The sequence below is a fragment of the Lepus europaeus genome, chromosome 12 (assembly GCF_033115175.1).
Source record: "Lepus europaeus isolate LE1 chromosome 12, mLepTim1.pri, whole genome shotgun sequence".
NCBI lineage: Eukaryota > Metazoa > Chordata > Mammalia > Lagomorpha > Leporidae > Lepus > Lepus europaeus.
Window position 1 is genome coordinate 38,988,131 of NC_084838.1, and position 24,102 is coordinate 39,012,232.

Consider the following 24,102-nt stretch of genomic DNA (forward strand, 5'->3'; position numbering starts at 1 on the left):
AAAAAGGTCATTCTTTCCCTGCTCAAGTCTTTTTGTCCATATTAGGTCTAGGGTGGTGGAAGCTGTCAGAATTATGGGTTAAATCTCCCTCCCTAGATAGGAAGGCTTTTACAGCCTTTCTCGTGCATCCCTTTAACAAAGTATGATGGAGACAAGGAGGAGACAGACAACCCTTGGCTTAGACACATAGAATATATTTTGGGTGGGGTTCTGCCCACCTGTGCCTTAATGGAAATGACAATAGCAGTCCTCCTCAACGGATGTGGGGATTGGGGGCACCTATAGGTTCTTACTTCTCATCCACGTGGGCAGACCAGTGTTTCGGTCTGAGATAGGACTGGGAGCTAAAAGTGTTCCCTGGTTGGGTGGCACGGGCCATTCGAGGACAGTGCCGAGGGCAATGGGGGGGAAGGGCTGGGACTGAGGCAGAGCCCTGGTGTTGGGAGCGCAGCCGGAGCTTAGTGTCTGGGGAATGGGAAACCCTCAGGAAAGCCGAGCCCCCCAGCTTCTCCGTGGGGCATGATTGGCCCTTGGGGTGCCCTGCTGGCTTGTCCATCTTAGTTCTCCTCTTGGGGCTTCTGGCTGGAGCCAGGCTCTTCTCAGCATTCTCTTTTCTGCTTTTGGCCACTTTCTCAGCTGCAGAAAATGTGGATTCCAAACACCCTTTGCCTTTCGTCTTGGAGTTAAAAGAATACAGAAAGGATTTCATCTTATTTAACAAGCTGGCCTCTGGAGGGCTGGGCCTCTTGTGCGGGTGGGCTGGCTTCACCTGCCCCTCAAAAAGCAGACTTTGCCACGTGTGGCCCTGCAAAGCTTTCCCCTGAATCAGTTGGCCTCGGAGAGGCTGGCTATGGGGAGCCTGGGCCAGCACAGGCTGGGCATTCTCAAGAATCCTTGCTGGTTGGAGAATAACATTAAGCTTGGTGTGACTAGCTTGCAGGTCATTCTCTGATGCTTTTGCCGCAGAGACTCCTGGAGGCAGCTCTGGGGCCTTAAGCTGAGGGTGATTCTGGGGTCTGTGTTGACAGGGATCAGCAAAATGAAAGCTATGGCTCTGTCGCCAGGAGCCTCGAGGTGTCCTGTTCAGAGGCATCCCTGCTGCCCTCTGCTCTTCAACAGAATGTCTTTCTTCTCTGGGTAAGGAGGGCCCAAGCCCTGCATCTCCTTCCCCATGGTCTCCTGCTCCTTTGAGCGTCCCTGAGTCCTCTCTCTTCTTAGGCATCATGCGGAGTGGGGCTGAGTCCTTGCTCTTGCCCAGGCTTTGGGGCTCAGGGCTCCAGGATTCCTCTAGGCTGGGGTTGTTCTCACTGGCCTCCACCTGAACACAAAGCACCTGGGTCTCCGTCGTGTCCCCACTGGGCTGTGAGATCCTGGAGGCCCAGGGGGCAGAACCGTGGGGCACTTCTTTGCAAGTAGGTTGCTTTGGGTTCTGCTGCATTGCCTTCAACTCAGTGGCCAGCTGCTCCTTAAAGAGGACCCATTCTGGTTCTAGGACGGGAAGCGTGTCTGGTGGGATGGGTGGTTCCTGGAGCAACGCGTTTTCTTGGTTGTTGAGATTCCCAAGAGACTCTTGGAGGTACATGTTCTCTGGATTTGTGGCAGTTTCTTCCCTGGACTCCCTTGCCCTGGCAGGAATTCCCAACTGTATCTCTAAGATCTTTTTTCTCAGGTGGAAGTTTAGTTTGGTCAAGATATGCGTCTTGATTGAGTAGGGGTTAGCAGGTTGTGGCTGGTTTTCTAGAAGCACCATCTCCATCATTTCTTCTTCTTGCTGTTCAATGTGGAGCTCCTCTGCAGTGTTTATACAAGTCTTGTTGTCATCTGGAAAGCACGGCCCAAAATCCAAACCTAGTTGTTGAAATGAAATCATCTGAGTCGGAGGCTCTGCTGGGATTTCGATAGGCCCAGATACCACCTCTGTGATTATAGATTGGCTAGTGATGGCTGGGGATGTGGCCCTGGAGAGATCCACATAATAAAGAGCAGGCAGCCCCGACAGGAAGGCCAGGTACTTGTGCCGTAAAGTCGTCTCCAGTTTCTCAATGACTTCCTCAGACAGGGCTTGGGGCAGCTTACGGCGTCTGGGGACAGGACGTGGTAGGGCCTGTTGCTGTGGCTCAAGCTCTATTGGCATCCAGGGTATGACTTCGTGATGTGGGTCAGGGTCAGTTGCTTCCTGCAGCTCCAGGGGCTGGACTTCTGGAATGCAGGAAAAGGGAACCACTGCCAGGCCCCCAGGAATTCTGCAGTTCCAGGAGCTATAGACACGCGCAGGAACCTTGCCCTGTTGGATCTGTGCACACTTAGAGTTGATGTGGCTGTGCAACATTGCCTTGGCCTGGGTGAACAAGTATGGCATGGGGATCAATACTGGGGTCACAATGGGTGAGAGCAGGTCACCGGCCCTGTTGGTGTCTAGGGCTATGGTCCGGGGTGCACTCTCATCGGGTAGATCTTCGCTGCTCCAGGCCAGCGCCTGCTGGTCAGTGGAGGAAAGGAGCAATTGGATGGACTGCTGGATCTTCTGGGGCAGACCCCAGCGGTGGTGAATCAGCTGCTTCTGGAGATGGAATTCCAACATCCTCCGGGCATTTTCCGGGAAGAAGAGCAGTTCCCTGGTGAGGACTGAGACAGGCTTTGCCGACCAGCAAGTTTTCAGAGGCTCTGGAGAGTGGGCTTTGCCATAGGACTCATACTGCTTGGGGCTCTGGGCATGCTGAGATTTCCGGAAGGCAGCCGGCAAGCCCCATTGAAGCTGGAGCTGCCTCTGCAGCAGGTGCCATTCCAAGGTTTCATACTCAGCCAGAGTCAGAAATGGGACGTTGAACTGAGCTTGTTGATGGTCAGATGGAGCCACCCAATTTGGGGAAGGTGGGGAAGAGGGTGCACATGACTGGGGTGTAGTTTTTGGCATCAGAGGGAGGAGAGAATACTCCTTGATGAGAAAAGGATCCTTCAAGGAGGGCTTAGACATGTTTTCATTCTCAGAGAGGCCTTGAGAACCCAAGAAAGTGGCAGCCAGAGACTCACTATGCAGGGAAGGGAGGCCACAGAATAGTTGGCTGTATTTCTGTTTCAGGTGGACTCCTGAATCATTATCCTGTTCACCAAGGAATGGATGGAAGCCACTTGGATCTTTAGTTGCTGGAGAGGCTAATGCTAAGGCCATAGGGTGTGGAAATTGGTGGCAGTGTTGCCTTTGTTCTGGGTCCATTATGGACCATTCAGAAACCCAGAATGTCTGGGTAGGCTGGCCAGCGGTACATGAACACCAGGCCTCGTGGCAAATGGTTCCAAAGCCATTAACAGAGACCTGAGATGCATTATTCAAGATGAAAGAAACCGGTTGATTATTTTCAGGCTGGTAATTGACTGGTGGATTTGGCATAAGTTGCCGAAGAGACTCCTCCACACGTCTAGGGAGCCCCCATCTCTGAAAATGCATCCACTTTTTCACATGTATCTCAAGAAGCCTTAGGGCTTCAGGACTAAGGAATGGCAGGTAGGCATGGGGTACCATTTGCAAGGCCATGGGATGTATCAGAGTGGTGATCTCTGGATTTAGGGTCATTAAAGAGACCTGGGAATTCAAAGGCTGCAGAGTTTGACAATCATGGACTTGGGTGGAAATAATCTCCACCATCTCCTGCTGGTTCTCTGGAACTCTAGTTTCCTCCAGCACTGAAGAAGCCATAGTCTCTGGGCCCAAGATCATCTCTGGCACTTGAAATTCCTGCTCTAGCTGGAGGTAATCAGCCCAGTATTCTTGGATGCTGGCTGCACTGGTTGATTGGACAGCTGACTGGGTTAAGTATTTGGCCTCTGTTGCTTGTGCCAGTTTGGGGGCTACCAATGCTGGTGGTGAGAGCTCTTCAGAGTGATCAGAATGAATCTCCAGACTCTGCTCAAAAGATACACTAGATATGGACAAAATCTCCAAACAAGAAGAACCCTGCGATGTCCCTGATAGAGTGGCAGAAACCTGGTTACTCTCCCCAGCCAGTAACTGGTGAATTTCCAGAGCCAGGGCATTGCAGGTTTGGCAACAGGGGTCTTCACACAGGAGCCGCCTCACACTTCGATCCCCAGGAAGCCAGCCCTGGCTAGGAAAGGGAACACAGCAATTGTTAATGATGGAGTGAACTCTGCCTTTTTGGAAGAGTGTAGCCTGTGGATTGGTATTGTTCTCTACTAGTCCAGCACGACCCGAACCCTATACCCTCATATGTCTACCCTTTTCTTCTTTTCTTAAGGAACTGTTACTAGGCAAAGTATGGTAGGCTAGACTGAGAGTCTAAGGCTTGCTGGGCAAGGTCTCAGAGAAGCCATGGGAGGCCAAGGTCCTCAGAGGATACTGGTAGGTGGACTCACTTTTCTACTGACCTTCTTGAGAAACTAAACTAGGAAAAATGAATCAGGCAGAGAGAATATACAGTGATTTGCTGATGGGCCATAACCAGGAACATCACCAGGTAGAACCTGGATTAGTATAATTTTACGTCAAGAAAGTCAGAGCCAACTGTTTGGTACATCTAAACTGGGAAATGAGGGCCTTGTGGGAATTCTGCATTCTGGGAGTATTTGGTGTTCTTGCTGCTAGACCCAGCATCTCTTGGGAACCAATCCTGTTCTCTATGGATCTTAAGGACTAGATAAGATGATAGACTCCTGTCTGAAGTCTGTCCTAGGAACTGGCTCCCTGAAGACAGAACCATAACAGGTAACAGCCAACCTACATCCAGCCAGACTCAGGAGTCTTCCTTTGGAAGGGTATGGTTATAAAGAGAATATGGCAATGATGATTTCTTAATATGCAAAACCCATTCTCTGGACTGAATGACTTGTCTCATGTCTGAGTGCAGCCCCCTGTAGCATCCTTTATGAATTATGCACTAGACAAAACCTGAGTTCCAGAACTGCGTTTGCCATAGCACTGAGTGCAATTGGGTGACCCTTCCCTCCTGAGATATGTCAACTCTACTCTGCCCAGGCAACCTTCTCAGCTAGTGAACCAGCATGCACTGTGTGTGTCTCCCACCCAGCCATTATCCCTCTCCTCATCTCTTCCCCAGGCCAAGCCAAGATACCGTCACAGGCCAGACTCCAAGTTGGGAGACAAAAAGAGCAGGAGATCACCTTTTCATGACTGAGATCAGCTCCCACGGCTTCTCAGCTTCTTCCTGGGAAAGTCTCCTAGCTGAGGAACCAGGAAAGAGTTTTATGGACCATGGGAGAGTGTCAGGGTTATCCCAGAGGAAGCTGGAGACCTATGACTCAACCAGAGCAGACTGAAATACCCAACTATCAATGATCTCAGGTGTGTCTACATACAGTCTAATCACGGCTTGTTCTCGTGGGCCTTTGCCCTGTGAATGAGGTGAGATCATTGGTATTGTGCCCATTTTATGGAGAACAAGACTGAGAGATGGTGTGACTTCTACAAGATTGTAAAACTAGCAAATCAAACAGTTAAGGGCATCTGGTTCCCAGGGGAAAAACAGAGAATTGGGGAACATTCCCACGTTGTTATTTCCAACCCATGGAAGTCCTCTGTGGAAGTTGTCAGTCTGGTAAGTGGGAGCCTTCAGTGGTTAGAGCACTGACTCCTGGCACCAGGTGTCATGAAGGGACAGGAACTGTGGCTACTTCACCCACAGTGGAAGGGAGTCAGAGGAGAGAGCAAGACTTTACCTCTTGATGCTGCATCTCTGGCCCTCTGCCTGACTTTTCGGTGACGCTTAAAGACAAAAGCATTAGAATGTGAAGCTGGGGAACCATTTCTGTTTTCATGTCCTAGATGAGACAACAGTCCTATAATCACTTCCCACTCCCTTTCTATATCTCTCTCTGTATTTTTAAAAATATTTATTTATTTATTTGAAAGAGTTACCGAGAGAGAGACAGATGCAAAGAGAAAGATTGATCTTCTATCCTCTGGTTCACTCCCTAGATGGCTGCGATGGTCAGGGCTGAGCAAGGCCAAAGCCAGGGGCCAGGAGCCTCTTTCCAGTCTCCTATGTGGGTAGCAGGGGCCTACATACTTGGCCATCTTCTGCTGCTTTTCCCAGGCACATTAGCAAGAAGCTGGATCAGAAGTGGAGCAGCCATGACACAAACCAGCACGCATAAGGGATACCAGCATTGTAGGCAGTGGCTTTACCCCCTACACCACAATGCCGGCCACTCTATCTGCATTTTAGATCTTGTCCTACGTTTCCTTTACTTACACTCCACCTTCTTTACCCTGACTTTTCCCTTATCTATCTATTTATTTTTTAAATTTTATTTAATGAACATAAATTTCCAAAGTACAGCTTATGGATTACAATAGCTTCCCCCCAATAACTTCCCTCCCACCCACAACACTCCCCTCTCCCACCCCCTCTCCTCTTCCATTCACATCAAGATTAATTTTCAATTATCTTTATATAAAGAAGATCAATTTAGCATATATTAAGCAAAGATTTCAACAGTTTGCACCCACACAGAAACACAAAGTGTAAAATACTATTTGAGTACTAGTTATAGCATTAATTAAATACCTAAGAATAATTGTGTATTAATTACAGAGTTCAACCAATAGTTTTAAGTAGAACATAAAAATACTAAAAGGGTAAAGTATTAAGTTCTTTTTTTCCTTTTTTTGTTTGTAATGTAGTTATTTTTTTTATTTAATAAATGTGAATTTACAAAGTGCAACTTTTGTATTGTTGTGGCTTCCCCCCCCAACCTCCCTCCCTCCCGTGGCCCTCCCCTCTCCTACTCCCTCTCCCATCCCACCCTTCATTGAGTTTCATTTTCAATTACCTTCATATACTGAAGATCAACTTAGTATATACTAAGCAAGGATTTCAACAGACTGCACTCACACAACCACACAAGGTATAGGGTATTGTTCAACTAGTAGTTTCATAGTAAAACACATTAAGGACAGAGATCCTACGTGGGGAGCATGTACCCAGTGACTCCCGTTGTTGATTTAACAATTGGCACTCTTAATTATGATGTCAGCAATCACCCCAGACTCTTGCTATGAGCTGTCTAGGCTATGGAAGCCCCTTGAGTTCACCGACTCTGAATTTGTTTAGTCAAGGCCGTATCACAGTGGAGGTTCCTTCTTCCCTTCAGAGAAAGGTGCCTCTCTCCGTTATGGCCTGTTCCTTCTGCTGGGGTCTTGTTCACCAGGATCTTTCATTTATTATCTATTTATTTATTATTCACCTGAGTCTCTTCAAAATTCTATACCTCCCATCCAATTCCCAGGATAAGTTCTGATAGAGACTAAGTGTTAAACAAGGGAATTAGTAGAAAACATTCATGGATATATGGTTCTAATAGTCGAAGAACTTTGTTTAATAAATGCCTTAAATAGCCACCAATCAGAGAAATCTCCCATATTTGGAGGTCTCCTGATATCCAGTGAGCTAGATCTCATATCTAGGTGTCTATTCAAGCCAAACAGAGATGTTCTTGACTTCTCTATTTGAATGTACTATAGGGAAAGCCTGTAATGAATTACTTCCTAGCCTCTAAGAACAAAGATTATATAAAAGTAACTGGAGGCATAGTATAAAAGTTGGAAGGGAGTGATAGTGAGATTCTATGGAGAGACCTTGGGGCTTAAATAATTTCAATTGTGTTTCCCTACCCGGCAGCAACTCCTTTTAGGTTCCAACTTCAATCCACAGTAACTCCTTCTCAGTTGCCAGAGAATTAGGAAAATAAATAAGATGGATCCATAGGTATATAAGCAATATCCAATGTCCTCCAGAACAAAAGTAGAGCTCAACATGGTCTAAACCTCATAAGCATGAGGAGACCAGCCATCCCTCTATCTAGGCGTTCAGAGTTCTAGTGTTTAATGGCTTCCAATGCCAGGCCTTGTCATGTCCGCCTCACAGAGGACGGAACCAGGCTCCCAGACTGCATCACAAAGCCCTCCTGTCTTGTAAGGCTGTGTCATAGGGAAGCTCATGTGGTGATTCAGTCTGTAGTTGAGGGTGTCTGGTTGTCTGCCACAGCCATAAGCAGTGCCTGTTTCCCACCTTCTCTTCACCCTGCACCCCCTACAACAGCCTCATCAGGCTTCTCTCCTTTATAGCAATTGTCTGGTCACCTGTCCTCAGAAAGCAGTGCTTAGACACACCACACACTTTTATGAGAATAGCACACAGGAGTTGGGGAAGGCAGGGCCTGGTAGTGATTTGCATATAGAAAGGTTTTTTTTTGTTTTGTTTTCTGGCAATGAGTGATCATAAATCATTCAATCAAGAAGAAGGGACATGGCTGATGTGGCAGGGAAAAACCAAGGCCACTGTATTTATCCCGTCTATGTAGCCTTATGGGTAGGAAGAGACTGTAAATACTGCCTTTCAGGGAGGAATATTCATGTGGTCCACTTCCGATACTCTACCCTAGGCTTGGTTTTCCACAGCTTTTTATGCCCAGGTTATAGCATTCTGTCTGCTTGGGGAGATTAATGCCTGCAGAGATGGATTATACTTCTCAGTACAGGTCACAAACTACTTGCTATTTCTGGTTGGATCTCTTGATCTCTGTGGGTATGCTGTTTACCTATTGGATATTTGTTTGATCTGAATTTTGGGAATCTTTGAAATATGTTAGACCTAGATTTGGGAACCTTCAAAAGATGTTTTCCAAGTGAGCCACAGTATGCTCTTATACACTTATACTCTGCCCATGAAGTTACAGTTATATTATCTGCTTCACTTTCATGGGTATGTGGAAATTTCTCTAACAATCAGGATTTCTGAATATCCTTAAGAAGGTCTAGCCCTGGTGACAGTGGTCTCAATGTTACCAAAAGCTCAGTCTCTGGCCCTGGTGCTGAATCAAAATAATGAAGAACAGGTTTGAGGGTAAAGAAAGAGAAAGTTTCCTCTATCAATAGATGTGGAGATAACAGACTTTTGAGTCTCAAGAACTACTATCTGGCTTTATGAGGACAGTGTGGGGTTTTTTAAGAAGCTACATGTGGGGGCCAGTGCTGTGGCACAGTAGGTTAATCCTCCTGCAGTGCCGGTATCCCATATGGGTGCCAGTTGTGGTCCTGGCTGCTCTTCTTCCAGTCCAGCTCTCTGCTATGGGCTGAGAAAGCAGTGGAAATGGCCCAAGTGCTTGGGCTCCTGCACCCTTGTGGGAGACCCACAGGAGACTCCTGGCTCCTGGCTTCGGATCAGCTTAGCTCTGGCCACTGAGGCCATTTGGGGAGTGAACCAGTGGATGCAAGGCCTTTCTCTCAGTCTCTCCCTCTCAGTGTCTGTAACTTTACCTCTCAGATAAAATAAAATCTTTAAAAAAAGAAGTTACAAGGGAAGTTGGGCTGCTGAGCCAACCTGGGTCATCTGATAACAGGATATCTCAGAGCAGTTCCTTGGGAATCTTGCTTGCTGGCCATGAGGAAGCAACAGAAGGATGCTTTGCAAAACCAAGCAGCCACAAAACATGATTTGCTGAAATTTGAAGGAGGCAGAGATTGTGTTAAGAGATTTCAGTGTTTGATTAGTCAGGATGGAGCCCACTCTGCCCAAAGCCCATATTTACTGTGTCCTTATTTATTCATTCTCCTTTTCATTCTATTACAATAAATTCAAACTATCCATCATGCTGTCCAAGGAGGGTCAGATTACTTTGTAATTTCAGCTGGCTTTCTCAAGGCCAGTTTCTAGAATTCACAAGCAAGCATTATTTATCTGTTTAAGCAGCCACCCTAGTTAGTCAAGGCTCAGTAGTCATCAGAATATTAAAATGAAAAGAAAAGGTATTTGGTTCAGTTACATCATTGCCAAAAATTTTTTTTCTGTGCTCAAAATCCAAGAGTCTATTTGCTCAGTCTTCCACCCCACTGGTGTGGTAGGAATTCATTGTGCTCATCCCTGATTTTGTTAGTGTCAAGGGTACAAAGGCTTTTGAATTATGTTGCCTTCCTGCTCTCAAGACATTGAAAAATCTAGTATCAAATATAAAAACAATATACATGAACCAGTTGACTATTGTTTATACCCCTTATCTATAATCCTAAGGAACAGTGATTTTTCTACTTATTACTGGCTGAGTTCTTTATTTAGTGGAGGGTTAAAGTTATGATTAGAAAGTAAATTGAAAATTAGTCATCACAAAAATTAAAAGAAGGCTGACGCCGCGGCTCACTAGGCTAATCCTCCGCCTAGCGGCGCCGGCACACACCGGGTTCTAGTCCTGGTCGGGGCACCGATCCTGTCCCGGTTGCCCCTCTTCCAGGCCAGCTCTCTGCTGTGGCCAGGGAGTGCAGTGGAGGATGGCCCAAGTCCTTGGGCCCTGCACCCCATGGGAGACCAGGATAAGCACCTGGTTCCTGCCATCAGATCAGCGCGGTGCGCTGGCCACAGCGCACCTACCGTGGCGGCCGTTGGAGGGTGAACCAACGGCAAAAAGGAAGACCTTTCTCTGTCTCTTTCTCACTGTCTTAACTCTGCCTGTCAAAAATAAAAAAAAAAAATTAAAAGAAAAATAAGAAAGGGAGAGTGGGAGTGAGGGAGGTAGGATGGGAAGTATAATTATGTTCTTAAAACTGTATATATGAAATACATATACATAAAACCTATTCCCTTTATGTAAATAAATAAATAGCAAATAATTTTATGTACTCACTTTTGAGGTTGAGATCTAAAAAATAACCTTTCATAGGAGAGAATGCTGATAGGGGCTTCATGTGGTCAGAGAGTGTTCCTGGGAAGAGTAACACTGGAGTTTCATCTAAAATTTCAAGTTTTGGCAAAAGAATTTTTTCCAGTGGAAGAGAAAAATTACTAAGATATGAAGAACACTGAGGAATGGACCACAGAGTTTATTTGGCAGTAATGAATGTAGTCTGCCTCTAGCAGAGGTACAATAGGGGTGGGGTCTTTTGATGGAGGGCCTTTGCATTTGTTTTATTTCAATCATTAAGAATAATTGATTTTTAAAAACAGGCATACATATGCCTGATACAACTATTCAAAAGGTAGATGAAGATTTAATAAAGTATGTCTCCTCATCCTTGTCTCACATCTCCCATTTTTCTTTCCTTGAGTCTGTAACTCCTATAAAATTCTTGTGTATCTTTCCAAACTAGTCTAGAATAAGCAAAAAAAATTGGCTTATTTCACAAATGAAAGTATGACAGTTTTCTTTTTTACCACCAAATAAGGAGCTTAACAAGTAAAAAGCAAAAAGACTCTAGTATAGCAGGAATATTGGCAAGGGCGAATACATAATAATTGAGTGGGAAAATGATCATTTCACCCATACACAGTAATTTTAAAGTAATCACAAATCATTAAAGCTATAGTAGTGTAACCATTGGTTTGACAAAGGTATAAAATAAAGTTTTACAAAACTATATCTGTTGCAATACTGATACATACAGACATTTTTTTTTCTTTTTTGTTTATTTGTTTTAATTTTAGCTCCCACATATAAGGGAGAACATCCAGTATTTGTCTTTCTGTGTCCAGCTTATTTCACTCAACATGAAGTCCTCCAGTTGCATCCATTTTGATGTAAATGGTGGAATTTCATTCTTTTTAGCTGAGTAATATTCCACCATGTATATACACCACATTTTCTACATCTACTCATTTCATAATGGACACTTTGTTTTATTCCATATTTTGGCTATTGTGAACAGTGCTGCAATAAATATGGTGGTATAGGTAGGTATCTCTTTTGTACAACATGTTCTTTTCTCTTGGGTGAATACCCAATAGTGGGATTACTGGATCATATGGTAAGTCTATTTCAAATTTTTAAAGAAATCTCCATACTGTTTTCCTCAGTGGCTGCACTAATTTACATTCCCACCAACAGTGTATATTGTTCCACTTTATGTCCTCACCAGCATTTCTTACTCTCTGTCTTTTGGATTTTAGCCATTCTGACAGGGGTGTGGTGATATTTCATTGTGGTCTTGATTTGAATTTCCCTAATAGCTAGTGATATTGATTATTTGTATTTCATATGAGAACTATCTATTGAGATCCTTTGCCCATTTCTTAACAGGATTGGTTGTTTTTTTGTTGCTGAGTTTTTTAAGTTGATGACATATTCTGAATATTAATCCTTTGTCAGATAAGTGGCTTGCAAATATTTTTTCCCATTCTGTTGGATGTCTCTTCACTCTACTGATCATTTCCTTTACTGAACAGAAGCCTCTGAGTTTGGTATAATCACATTTGTTTAGTTTTGGTTTTGTTGGCTGGGTTTTGGAGGTCTTGTCCAAGAAGACATCCCCTACACCAATGTCTTGGAGTGTTTCCTCCATATTTTCTTCCAGCAAATTCATAGTCTCAGATCTTTCATTTTTAAAATTTTTCTAAATTTATTTTTAAGGAATACAAATGTCATAAGTACAACTTTAGGAATATCGTTATTCTTCACACCATACCCACACTCCCACCTCTCTTCCTTCTCCTTCTCCCCTTCCCAATCCCATTCTCCATTAAGATTCATTTTCTTTTCTTAAAATCTCTTCCAATTTAATATCAATTTACATACACACATATGAGCCATACATACATACTTGGGTATAACTGACTACAAAGCAACATAGCCTTCTCAAAAGTTATTTTCACACCAACTATACTCTTTTATTTATTTTTTAAGGAATACAAATTTCAAAAGTACAACTTTAGGAATATAGTTATTCTTCCCACCATACCAGCCCTCCCACTCACACTCACACTCCTGCTCCTCCTCACTTTCTCCTTGCCAGTCCCATTCTCCATTAAGATTCATTTTCAATTACCTTTGTACACAGAAGACCAACTCTATACTAAGTAAAGATTTCAACAATTTGCACACACACACACACACAAACTGAGAACTAATTTTAGAGCTAACTCTCATAATACAACTCATTAAGGACAGAGGTCCTACATGGAGAGTTAGTGCACAGTGATTCCTGTTGTTAATTTAACAATTAACACTCTTATGTATGACATCAGTGACCACCCGAGGCTCTTGACGTGAGTTGCCTAGGCTGTAGAAGACTTTTGAGTCCACAAACTGTCACTATTTGGACAAGGCCACAAGCAAAGTGGAAGTTCTTTCCTTATTTAGAGAAGAGTACATCCTTCGTTGATGGCCACTTATTATCTCTGGGGTCTCACTCACAGAGATCCTTCATGTAGAATATTTTTTTTGTCATAGTGTCTTGGCTTTCTACACCTGAAATACTCTCACAGGCTTTTCAGCCAGACCAGGGTGCCTTGAGGGCTGATTCTGAGGTCGAAGTGTTACTTAAAGCAATTGTCATTCTATGAGTCTGCTGTGTGGACTGCTTCCCATGTTGTTACATTCTCTCCTTTTTAATTCTATCCATTATCATTACCAGACACTTCTTCATATTTATATGATCAATTTAACACTTAATACTGTCTATGTGTTCACTTTAACACTTAATATGATCATTTTACCAATTAAGATGGCATTCTTACCATCAAGCTTAATGAGATTTGGAGTCCCATGACAAGTTTTTAAACTGTACTCTTAGAAGTAAGTCCATAGGAATGTATACAGAAGTATATGGCTTTACAAACTTCTTCCTCCCTCTCTTATTCCCTTTATTTATTACTGAGATATATTTTCAGTTGACTTTATACACATACAATTAACTCCATGTTAAGTATAGAATTCAACAAATAGTATAAAGAAAAAAAAATTTTAAAAAACCCTGTTCCTTGATAGTCAAGACACAGGCAGCTCAAGTCATTCCTTCTTGAAGTGTCAATTTCACTTCTACTGATTTCATTTTAGGTGCTCAATTAGTTCTCACAGATCAGGGAGAACATATGGTATTTGTCCCCTTGGAACTGGCTGATTTCACTAAGTATGATGTTTTCCAGATTCATCCATCTTGTTGCAAATGACCAGATTTCAAATTTTTTTCCACTGTGTAGTATTCCATAGTGTACATATCCCATAATTTCTTTATCCAGTCTTTGGGAAAATTCCCAAGAGTGGGATTGCTGGGTCATATGATAAATCTATATTCAGATTTTTGAAGTATCTCCACACTGTCTTCCATGGTGGCTTTACCAGTTTACATTCCCACCAACAGTGGATTAGGATACCTTTTCCCCCACATCCTTGCTAGCATTTGTTGTTTGTTGATTTCTGTATGAAAGCCATTCTAACTGGGATGAGATGAAACCTCATTGTAATTTTGATTTGCATTGCCCTGACAGATAGTGATCGTGAACATTTTTCCTTGTGCCTGTTGGCCATTTGAATTCCTCTTTTGAAAAATGTCTGTTTAAGTCCTTTGCCCATCTTTTAACTGGGTTGTTTGTTTTGTTGTGGAGCTTCTTGATTTCTTTATATATTCTGGTATTAATCCTTCATCAGTTGCATAGTTTGCAAATAATTTCTCCCATTCTGTCAGTTGCCTCTTCACTTTTCTGAGTGTTTCTTTCATCATACAGAAACTTGTGAATTTGATGTAATCCCATTTGTTAAATTTGGCTTTGACTGCATGTGCCTCTGGAGTCTTTTCCAAGAACTCATTGCCTGTGCCAATGTCTTGCAGGGTTTCCTCAATGTTCTCTAATAATTTGATGGTGTCAGGTCATAGGTTTAGATTTTTAATCCATGTTGAGTGGATTTTTGTGTAAGATGTAAAGCAAGGATCTTGCTTCATACTTCTGCATGTGGAAATCGAGTTTTCCCCGCACCATTTGTTGAAACGACTGTCCTTCCTCCAGGGATTAGTTTTAGCTCCTTGGTCAAATATAAGTTGGTCGTAGATATTTGGATTGATTTCTGGTGTTTCTATTCTGTTCCATTGGTCTATCCATCTATTTTTGTACCAATACCAGGCTGTTTTTATTACAACTGCCTTGTAGTATGTCTTGAAATCTGGTATTGTGATGCCTCTGGCTTTGTTTTTGTTGTGTAAGATTGCTTTAGCTATTCGAGGTTTCCTATGCCTCTATATGAATTTCAGCATCATTGTTTTCTAGATCTGAGAAGAATGTCTTTGGTATTTCGATTGGTATCATATTGAATCTGTAAATTGCTTTCAGAAGAATGGACATTCTGATGATATGGATTCTTCCAATCCATGAACATGGAAGACTTTTCCATTTTTTGAGTCTTCTTCTATTTATTTCTTTAATGTTTTGTAATTCTCACCATAGAGATCTTTGACATCCTTGGTTAATTTATTCCAAGATATTTGATTTTTTGGTAGCTATTGTGAATGGGATTGATCTTAGAAGATCTTTCTTAGCCATGGCGTTGTCTGTGTATACAAATGCTATTGATTTTTGTGTATTGACTTTATATCCTGCTACTTTACCAAACTCTTCTATGAATTCTGATAGTCTCTTAGTGGAGTCTTTTGGATCTCCTATTTATAGAATCATGTCATCCACAAGTAGGGATAGTTTGACTTCTTCCTTTCCAATTTGTATATCTTTGATTTCTTTTTCTTGCCTAATGACTCTGGCTAAAACTTCCAGAGTATATTGAATAGCAGTGATAATAGTGGGCATCCTTGTCTAGTACTGGATTTCAGTGGGAATGCTTCCAACTTTTCCCCATTCAGTATGATGCTGGCTGTGGGTTTGTCATAAATTGCCTTGATTGTGTTGAAGAATGTTCCTTCTATACCAAATTTGCTTAGTTTTCATCATGAAAGGGTGTTGTATTTTATCAAATGCTTTCTCTGCATCTATTAAGATAACCATATAGTTTTTGTCTTGCAGTTTGTCAATGTGATGTTTCACATTGATTGATTTGTGAATGTTGAACTATCCCTGCATACCAGGGATAAATCCCACTTGGTCTGGGTAGATGATCTTTCTGATGTATTGCTAGATTTGATTGGCTAGAATTTTGTTGATAATTTTTGTGTCTGTGTTCATCAGGGAAATTGGTGTATAATTCTCTTTCTCTGTTGCAACTTTTTCAGGTTTAGGAATTAAGGTGATGCTGGCTTCATAGAAAGAATTTGGGAGGATTCCCTTCCTTTCAATTGTTTTGAATAACTTGAGAAGAATTGAAGTTAGTTCTTCTTTAGATGTCTGATAGAATTCAGCAGTGAAGGCCGGCGCCGCAGCTCAGTAGGCTAATCCTCCGCCTTGCGGCGCCGGCACACCGGGTTCTAGTCCCGGTCGGGGCACCGATCCTGTCCCGGTTGCCCCTCTTCCAGGCCAGCTCTCTGCTGTGGCCAGGGAGTGCAGTGGAGGATGGCCCAAGTCCTTGGGCCCTGCACCCCATGGGAGACCAGGAGAAGCACCTGGTTCCTGCCATCGGATCAGCGCGGTGCGCCGGCCACAGCGTGCTACCGCGGCGGCCATTGGAGGGTGAACCAACGGCAAAAGGAAGACCTTTCTCTCTGTCTCTCTCTCTCTCTCACTGTCCACTCTGCCTGTCAAAAATAAAAATAAATAAATAAATAAATAAAAAAGAATTCAGCAGTGAAGCCATCGGTCCTGGGCTTTTCTTTATGGGGAGGGCCTTTATTACTGATTCAATTTCTGTCTTCATTATGTGTCTGTTTAGGTTTTCTATGTCTTCATGGCTCAATTTAGGTAGGTTGTATGTGTCCAGGAATCTATCCATTTCTTCTAGGTTTTCCAGTTTGTTGGCATACAGCTTTTTGTAGTAATTTCTGATGATTCTTTTTACTTTGTGGTGTCTGTTGTTACATTTACTTTTTCATCTCTAATTTTATTGATTTGGGTCTTTTTCCTTTTTTTGGTTAGTTGGGCCAATGGTGTGTCTATTTTGTTTATTTTTTCAAAAAAACAGCTTTTCATTTTGCTGATCTTTTGTATCATTTTTAGATTCATTTTGTTGATTTCTTCTCTAATTTTAATTTTTTATTTTCTCCTAGTAGTTTTGGATTTGATTTGCTGTTGTTTTTCTAGATCCTTGAGATGCTCATTTATTTAGTACTTTTCCAATTTCCTGATGTAGGCACCAATTGCTATAAACTTTCCTTTTTTTTTTTTTTTTTTGACAGGCAGAATGGACAGTGAGAGAGAGACAAAGGGCTCTCTTTTTCATTGGTTCACCCTGCAATGGCCACTGCAGCCGGTACACTGCGGCCAGCACACCGCGCTGATCCAAAGCCAGGAGCCAGGTGCTTCTCCTGGTCTCCCATGGGGTGCAGGGCCCAAGGACTTGGGCCATCCTCCACTGCACTCCTGGGCCACAGTAGAGAGCTGACCTGGAAGAGGAGCAACCGGGACAGAACCAGCACCCCGACCAGGACTAGAAACTGGTGTGCTGGCACCACAGGTGGAGGATTAGCCTATTGAGCTGCGGTGCAGGCCTAAACTTTCCTTTTTTTAAAGATTTATTTATTTATTTGAAAGGCAGAGTTACAGAAAGGCAGAGACAGAGAGAGAGAAAGTCTTCCATCTACTGGTTCACTTCCCAAATGGCCACAATGGCTGGAGCTGCGCCTATCCAGAGCCAGGAGCTTCTTCTGGGTCTTCCACGAGGGTGCAGGGGCTCAAAGACTTGGGCCATCTTCCACTGCTTTCTCAGACTGTAGCAGAGAGCTGGGTTAGAAGTGGAACAGCCAGGACTCGAACCAGTGCCCATATGGGATACCAGCACTGCAAGCGGCAGCTTTATCTACTATGCCACAGCACCAGTCCCTAAACTTTCCTCTTAACACTGATTTTACTGTATCCCATAAATTTTGATATGTTGCATTGTTGTCTTCATTTGTTTACAGAAATTTTTTGATTTCTTCTATGACACACTGTTCATTCAGGAGCATGGTGTAGAGTCCCCATGTGTTTACATTTGTTCTAGAGCTTCCACAGTTCCAATTTCTGGCTTCACTCCATTGTGGTCAGAGAAGATACATGGCATGATTTCATTTTTTTTTTTAATTTGCTGAGGTTGTTTTTTGGCCTAGTATGTGGCCAATCCTAGAGAAAGTTGCATGCAGTGGTAAGCAGAATGTAGGATGAAAAGTTATGTAGATATCTGTTAGGTCCATTTGGTCTATAGTGTCGATTAATCTACTGTTTCCTTACTGATTTTCTGTCTGATTGATCTATCCACTGCTCAAAGTTGGGTATTGAAGTCCCCCATTACTATTGTATTGGAGACTCTGTCTCACTTTAGATCCATGACATGTGTTACTTGCAGACAACATTTAAGCAAGAACTCTTGTTGCTGTCTTCCCTGACTGAAGTGATCATGGAAGCATGGGTGGAGATGAAGGAGCATGCCAAAGATCAAAGCAGCTTGGAATGTTGAACCGCCACATGGAATACAGCTGTGCTAGACTCCTCTAGACCCACAGCAGGCTTGGCATACATGCAGAATAGAATTTTGTTGCATGAAGCTTCTCAGATCTGGGTGTTATTTGTTATCCTGACCAATCAGGGTGCACTGGTGGTGCTTGCCAGGTGTTGCAGAATAGAGACAAGATTATATCAAGGCTGGAGGAAGAATGTGTGTCACCTTGAGGTCTTGGATTTAGAATTGGGTGTTGCTATGGACTGAAATGCATCTTCCCAAAACTCATGCATTGAAGCACGAACCTCCAGGGTGACTTTATATGGGTACAGGGTCTTCAGGAAGTAAATATGGTTAAATGAATTCCGTGTTATAGCACAGCAGGTTAAGCTGCTGCCTGCAACACCGGCATGCCATATGAATGCCAGTTCCAGTTCTGGCTGCTCTACTTCTGATCCAGCTCCATGCTAATGCACCTTGGAAAGCAGCAGAAGATGGCCCAAGTACTTGGGCCCCTGCCACCCATGTGGGAGACTTGGATGGAGTTACTAGCTCCTGGCTTTGGCCTGGCCCAGCCCTAGCCATTGTGGTCATTTGGGGAAATGAGCCTGTGGATGGAAGACATCTCTCTCTGTCTCTGTCTCTCTCTCTTTATCTCTCTCTCTCTCTCTCTCTCTCTATTTCTATCTCTATCAATCTTCCCCTGACCCTGACCCTGTTAACTTTGCTTTTCAAATAAATAAACTTAAAAAACAAATGAATGCAGCTCAATTCACAATAGCTAATACATGGAATCAATCTAAATGCCCATCAACTGAAGACTGGATAAAGAAATTATGGGATATGTACACTATGGAATACTACACAGCCGTAAAAAATGAAATCTGGACATTTGCAACAAAATGGATGAATCTGGAAAACGTCATACTTAGTGAAATAAGACAGTCCCAAAGGAGTAAATACTGTATGTTCTCCCTGATCTGTGAGAACTAATAAAGCACCTAAAATGATATCAGTAGAAGTGAAACTGACACTTCGAGAAGGGATGACTTGGACGGCCCCTGTCTTAACAGTCATGGAACAGTTTTTGGTTTTTGTTTGTTTTCCTTCATGATATTTTTTGTTTGTTTGTTTTAGATTTATTTATTTATTTGAAAGTCAGAGTTACACAGAGATAGGAGAGTCAGAGAGAGGGAGAGGTCTTCCATCTGCTGGTTCATTCCCCCAATTGACTGCAATGGCTGGAGCTGCGCCAATCTGAAGCCAGGAGCCAGGAGCGGGGCCCCCACTTGTCTGGACACAGGGGCAGTGCTGGCGTTCGGCCTGCCTTCTGGTTGCTCTCCTGGGGGGCTCTCTGCGTGCTTTGGGAATGGGCTTGGCTGCCTCGGCTTCCTTATTCTTGCCCTTTTTCTGCATCTTCCCAGGATCTTTTTATAAGCTCTCTTCTCTCTCTAAATCAGCCAGTGAATTTCAATGGTATGCAAGTAAAAATTCTGATTGATATAGTTTTTCTTTAGCTTTCTCCCCCTTTGGGGGGGCTGCTGAAAATAGCTCCATGAAGCAAGCGTCAGACCAGATTTTCCTGGTTCACTGTGCTACCACCCGCACTTGGAGCAGTACCTGGCCTGTATGAATATTCTGGGTCACAGACTTTGACGAGGTGTCATTTCAATCACAAGGGATTTTGCCAGGGCTGGGATCCTATGTGATGGCAGCCATGAAGCTTTTTTCCCCCTTTCTTCTTTATTTTTAGATTTATTTATCTATTTGTTAAAAAGGTTGAGTGACAGAGAGAGAAAGAGAGACAGATAGAGATCTTTTATACATTGGTTCACTCCCCAAATGGCTGCAGGGACTGGGACTGGGCCAGACTGAAACCAGGAGCCTGGAACTCTACCAGGTCTCCCACATTGGTGGCAGGGACCCAAGTCCTTGGGCCGTCATTGCCTGCTTTTCCAGGTGCATTAGTAGGGAGCTGGATCTGTAGCAGAACAGCTAGGCCTCAAGCCGGCGCTCAGCTATGGGGTGCCAGTGTGGCACGCTGTGGCTTAACCCGCTGTCACAACACCTGCCCTCTAGGCCTGAGATGATCTCCTGGGGATGGAGATGCATGCACTCTATCCGGATCCACTTCTCCACTGCTCCACTGAGGCCTGAGTAAGCTTCCTTCTGAGGCTCTGGGGAAGTTGACTTCCCTTCTGCTGGATAGGCCCAGGAGGCTGGAGGTCCTGCAGAGGCAACTCTGTGTCAAGGTTCAAGTGCTAAGGTCACACTAGAGGCCTCCAGCTCCCCTAATTTTTTCTCAACTCTTTCTAGGAAGCCAAGTCTTTCTACCCAAACTAGATAGCCCTCAGTCCAAGAGTAACCCATCGGGTGGATTGGGACTGTGGTCTTACCTTTGCCACTCACTAGTTGAGTGGATTTAGGAGGTCAGTCTACCTCTCCTTGCCTCAATTTACTTAAACCTAAAATGGGATTAATGATACCAGCTCACAGGGTGGCTTGGGAATGCAGTGTAAGGAAGGGACTCATTTGGAGGCTGGCACGTGGTCAGCACCCCGTTTCCCTGTTCCCTATGGATGATCTTTTCAGACCTGGCTGCTGTACTGTTTTCCATTTGTACTCAGGACATGGGTCAGCTCAGAGAGGTGGTATGAGGAGTGGTTCAGCATTCTGATTCTTATATATAATTTGTTTATTTGAGAAGTAAAGGTACAGACAGGGAGAGACAGAGAGGTCTTCCATCCACTGGTTCACTCCCCAAATGGCTGCAATGCACAGAGCTGAGCCAATCCAAAGCCAGGATCAGGAGCTTCTTCCAGGTCTCCCATGCAGGTGCAGGGGCTCAAGCACTTGGGTCATTTTCTACTGCTTTCCCAGGCTATAGCAAAGAGCTGGATCAGAGCTGGCACCCATATGGGATGTCAGCACCTCAGGCAGAGGCTAAACCCACTAGGCCACAGCGCCGGTCCCTTAGCATACTGATTCTGGAGCCAAACTGCTCAGGTAGAAACCCCAGCTCTACTGTTTTGCTAGCTAACCAGTCTGGGCAAGACACCTAAGCTCTGTACTTTGGTTTTCTCATCTTCTCATAGGATTGGCAACAATTCTTAATGAAATACCCAGCACCTAGTAAGAACTAGTGATGGGGGCTGGCGCCGTGGCTCACTTGGTTAATCCTGCGCCTGCGGCACCAGCATCCCATATGGGCACCAGGTTCTAGTCCCGGTTGCTCCTCTTCCAATCCAACTCTCTGCTGTGGCCTGGGAAGGCAGTGGAGGATGGCCCAAGTGCTTGGGCCCCTGCACTTGCATGTGAGATCAGGAAGAAGCACCTGGTTCCTGGCTTTGGATTGGCACAGCGCTGGCCGTAGCGGCCATTTGGGGAGTGAACCAATGGAAGGAAGACCTTTCTCTTTGTCTCTTTCTCTCACTGTCTATAACTCTACCTGTCAAAAAAAAAAAAAAAAAAACTAGTGATGAACTAGTTTGTGCTATATGCCCTGTCTTCCCCTGTGGACAAAGTCTCAGGGGCCATGTGGGATATTGTCTGCCTTGGGAAGAGGCTTCTTATTTCTACAGAGAGGCTCTTGGGGGAAACTCCCCAACTGAGAGTCCCCATCCTTCATTAGACTGTTGTTGCTAAGGTTTTTTTTTTTTTTTTTTTTGCTTTTTCTGAGTTTCCCGGAGGCGAGAAGGGGGTGACATGGTGGGGGGACTTGCCGAGGAGTTGAACATGAGATGATTGAAATATGATCAAAACCTTATGGAGCGGGCTCTGACCAAAACTCAACCGCAAAACAGGGACAGCCTCAACTGTCTTGAGAACTGGATGTGCTCCAGGTTGTGGGGTGCACAGCATGAAAGGGCCATGTTCAATTCCATCTTTCATTAATCAAATACGTGTTGGAGTTTATTTTATGCCCCTTCTGTGCAGAGCAATGCTGGCGCTGGAAGTGGGCAAGACTCAATCCCTTTCCCTGCAGCTCTCACACAGGCTGTTGGGGCTGGGAGCTTTTTGTCCAGAACCGGCTGGGCGCTCTCTCAGCACAAATATCAGGAACTTTCCGGGAGACACTGGCTGCTGGGATCACAGCAGCAGGAGGGCAGGGAGGTGCCACTCACCTGAAGCCTTGAACTTCTGGCAGCACCACATGTCCTAGAGAGGAAAGTGCGCATCTAAGGGCAGGCAACAAGGCTCTCATAACCCTGAAAAAATCAGGGAGCTAGGAGTCCAAGCCACCCCTCAGAGAGCTGGCAGCCTCCACATTGTCAGAGGTGGACAGGCGGCTTCCTGAACAGGAAATGAAGACGTAAATGAAGACACAACACTTGTCAGGGAATCACAGTGAACCAGAAAGTTGATTAGAAGGCGTCACAGTGCTGAAAACGTGAGCAGGTGGGACAAGCCTCCAATCCCTGGGCTCCTGGCAGGCAGAGAAGGGGAAGAAGTCCAGTGCCCAACAGGTGTTTGGTATGTCTGGGGTGGGGTGGTGAAAAAGATGAAGGGGGAAAGCTAGAGTGGAGGGTGCTGGCAGGAGAGAGGACTGGAGGGTGACAGGCCGGCTCCTTCAGAGGCGGCAGTGCCCACCCTTTACCCTTCCTCCGAATCCTCCTTTCCCCAGGCGTCCAGGGCCAGGCAGAGAGCTTCCTGTTCAGTAGCTCCTGGATTTTTCTCTTCCTGAGCCTCACGTTCCCCTTTGTTCTCAGAGGTGGCTCCAAGAGCCCCAGGCAGTGGGAAAGCTCTGGGTTTGCTTCGCGTTGAAGGAGGCTGTGCAAATGCCAGAGGTTTATCAAGAGACTTCAAAGATTCAGGAGCCACGTTTTTGTCTGGATGGACCCTGCAAAATCCAGTCCCTTCCTGCCGTCTGACAGATGGGGCAGCCGAGGCCTCTGGCTGGGGAATGGGGAAGGAACTTGCTCCGAATCACATGGTGATGGGGGCGGAGACAGGATGGTGAGCCTCAGGCCCGGGCCCTGAGTTCAGGACTTGCTCTTGGACCTCTCTGTGGCTGTGTCATAGGGCTGGTGTCCAGGGGCCTCGGTCCTGCTAGTTCTACCCGCTCTGCTCTGTCTGAGTATTCCCCTGAGGGCCCAGAGGGAGGCTGTGGGCTTGCTTCCTTGGTTTTACTGGGAACTAGAAGGATTTGAGACTAAGTGCCCTCCCCGCCACATGTGTGTCTGTGCCCTGCCTGCTGGGGCCCTGGCCCAGGGTCCACAGCTGGGTGGCCAGGGTTGGCTGGCTTGGTGGTGGCTTCATGGATGGATGGATGGATGGATGGATGGGGAATGAGTGGGTGGATGGAGAGAAAGCTGCGTGGAGGGATGCATGGGCGCACGGATGGGTGGGTGATTTTCCCCAGGCAGCATGGGCACACTGCCAGCCATGCAGCTGATCCTGAAAACTGTCCTCATCCCTCTCACTCTGGTGACACAGAGCGCTGAGGTTTTGAACACCTGCTTCCGAGGAAAAGGCTGTCTTGCTGTCAGCCCAGTGAGGAGGGGCTTGCACAACCCCCTCACCACTGCTCTTCGTTCAAGGCCTGCCATCTGTTTCCAAACTTTTAATCACTTCAGGGAGTACACTAGTCCCCGCTGCGGTGCTGATTTCAAATCGCCTTCCACATCCACAGTTGTTCTTTTGGAGATTTTGCCCAAAGCCGAGAACCAGGGCAGAATGAGCTTTTGCGCCTTCCTCCAGATCAGAGGAGTTCATCCCGGCCTGAGCTCTCCAAACCAGTGTTGCTATTTCTGGTCCACGCTCTGCTCCTAAGCCACAGGGACCCTATCCCAGTAGATTTTTTTATTAAGGTAAGTGGGGGTTCTTACAAAAGTCATGCTCAACCTGTCGTTAGCA

General features: G+C 44.9%; 2 protein-coding genes and 1 pseudogene across 2 annotated transcripts in view; 2 read left to right on the plus strand and 1 right to left on the minus strand.

The window, feature by feature from the left end:
- The window catches only part of LOC133771721 (olfactory receptor 13C7-like), a 111,859-nt pseudogene that overhangs the window by 49,573 nt on the left and 38,184 nt on the right, over positions 1–24,102 (plus strand).
- LOC133771722 (olfactory receptor 13C7-like) overlaps positions 1–24,102 on the plus strand; it is a 29,616-nt gene that overhangs the window by 244 nt on the left and 5,270 nt on the right. The window lies entirely within an intron of this gene.
- On the minus strand, positions 290–22,401 carry LOC133771854 (protein SPATA31F1-like). The gene is made up of 4 exons (XM_062208219.1): positions 22,371–22,401; positions 5,692–5,793; positions 5,137–5,197; positions 290–4,103 (listed from the first exon to the last, which is right to left on the minus strand). The coding sequence occupies exons 1-4, from the start codon at positions 22,399–22,401 to the stop codon at positions 290–292; spliced, it is 4,008 nt and encodes a 1,335-aa protein (XP_062064203.1).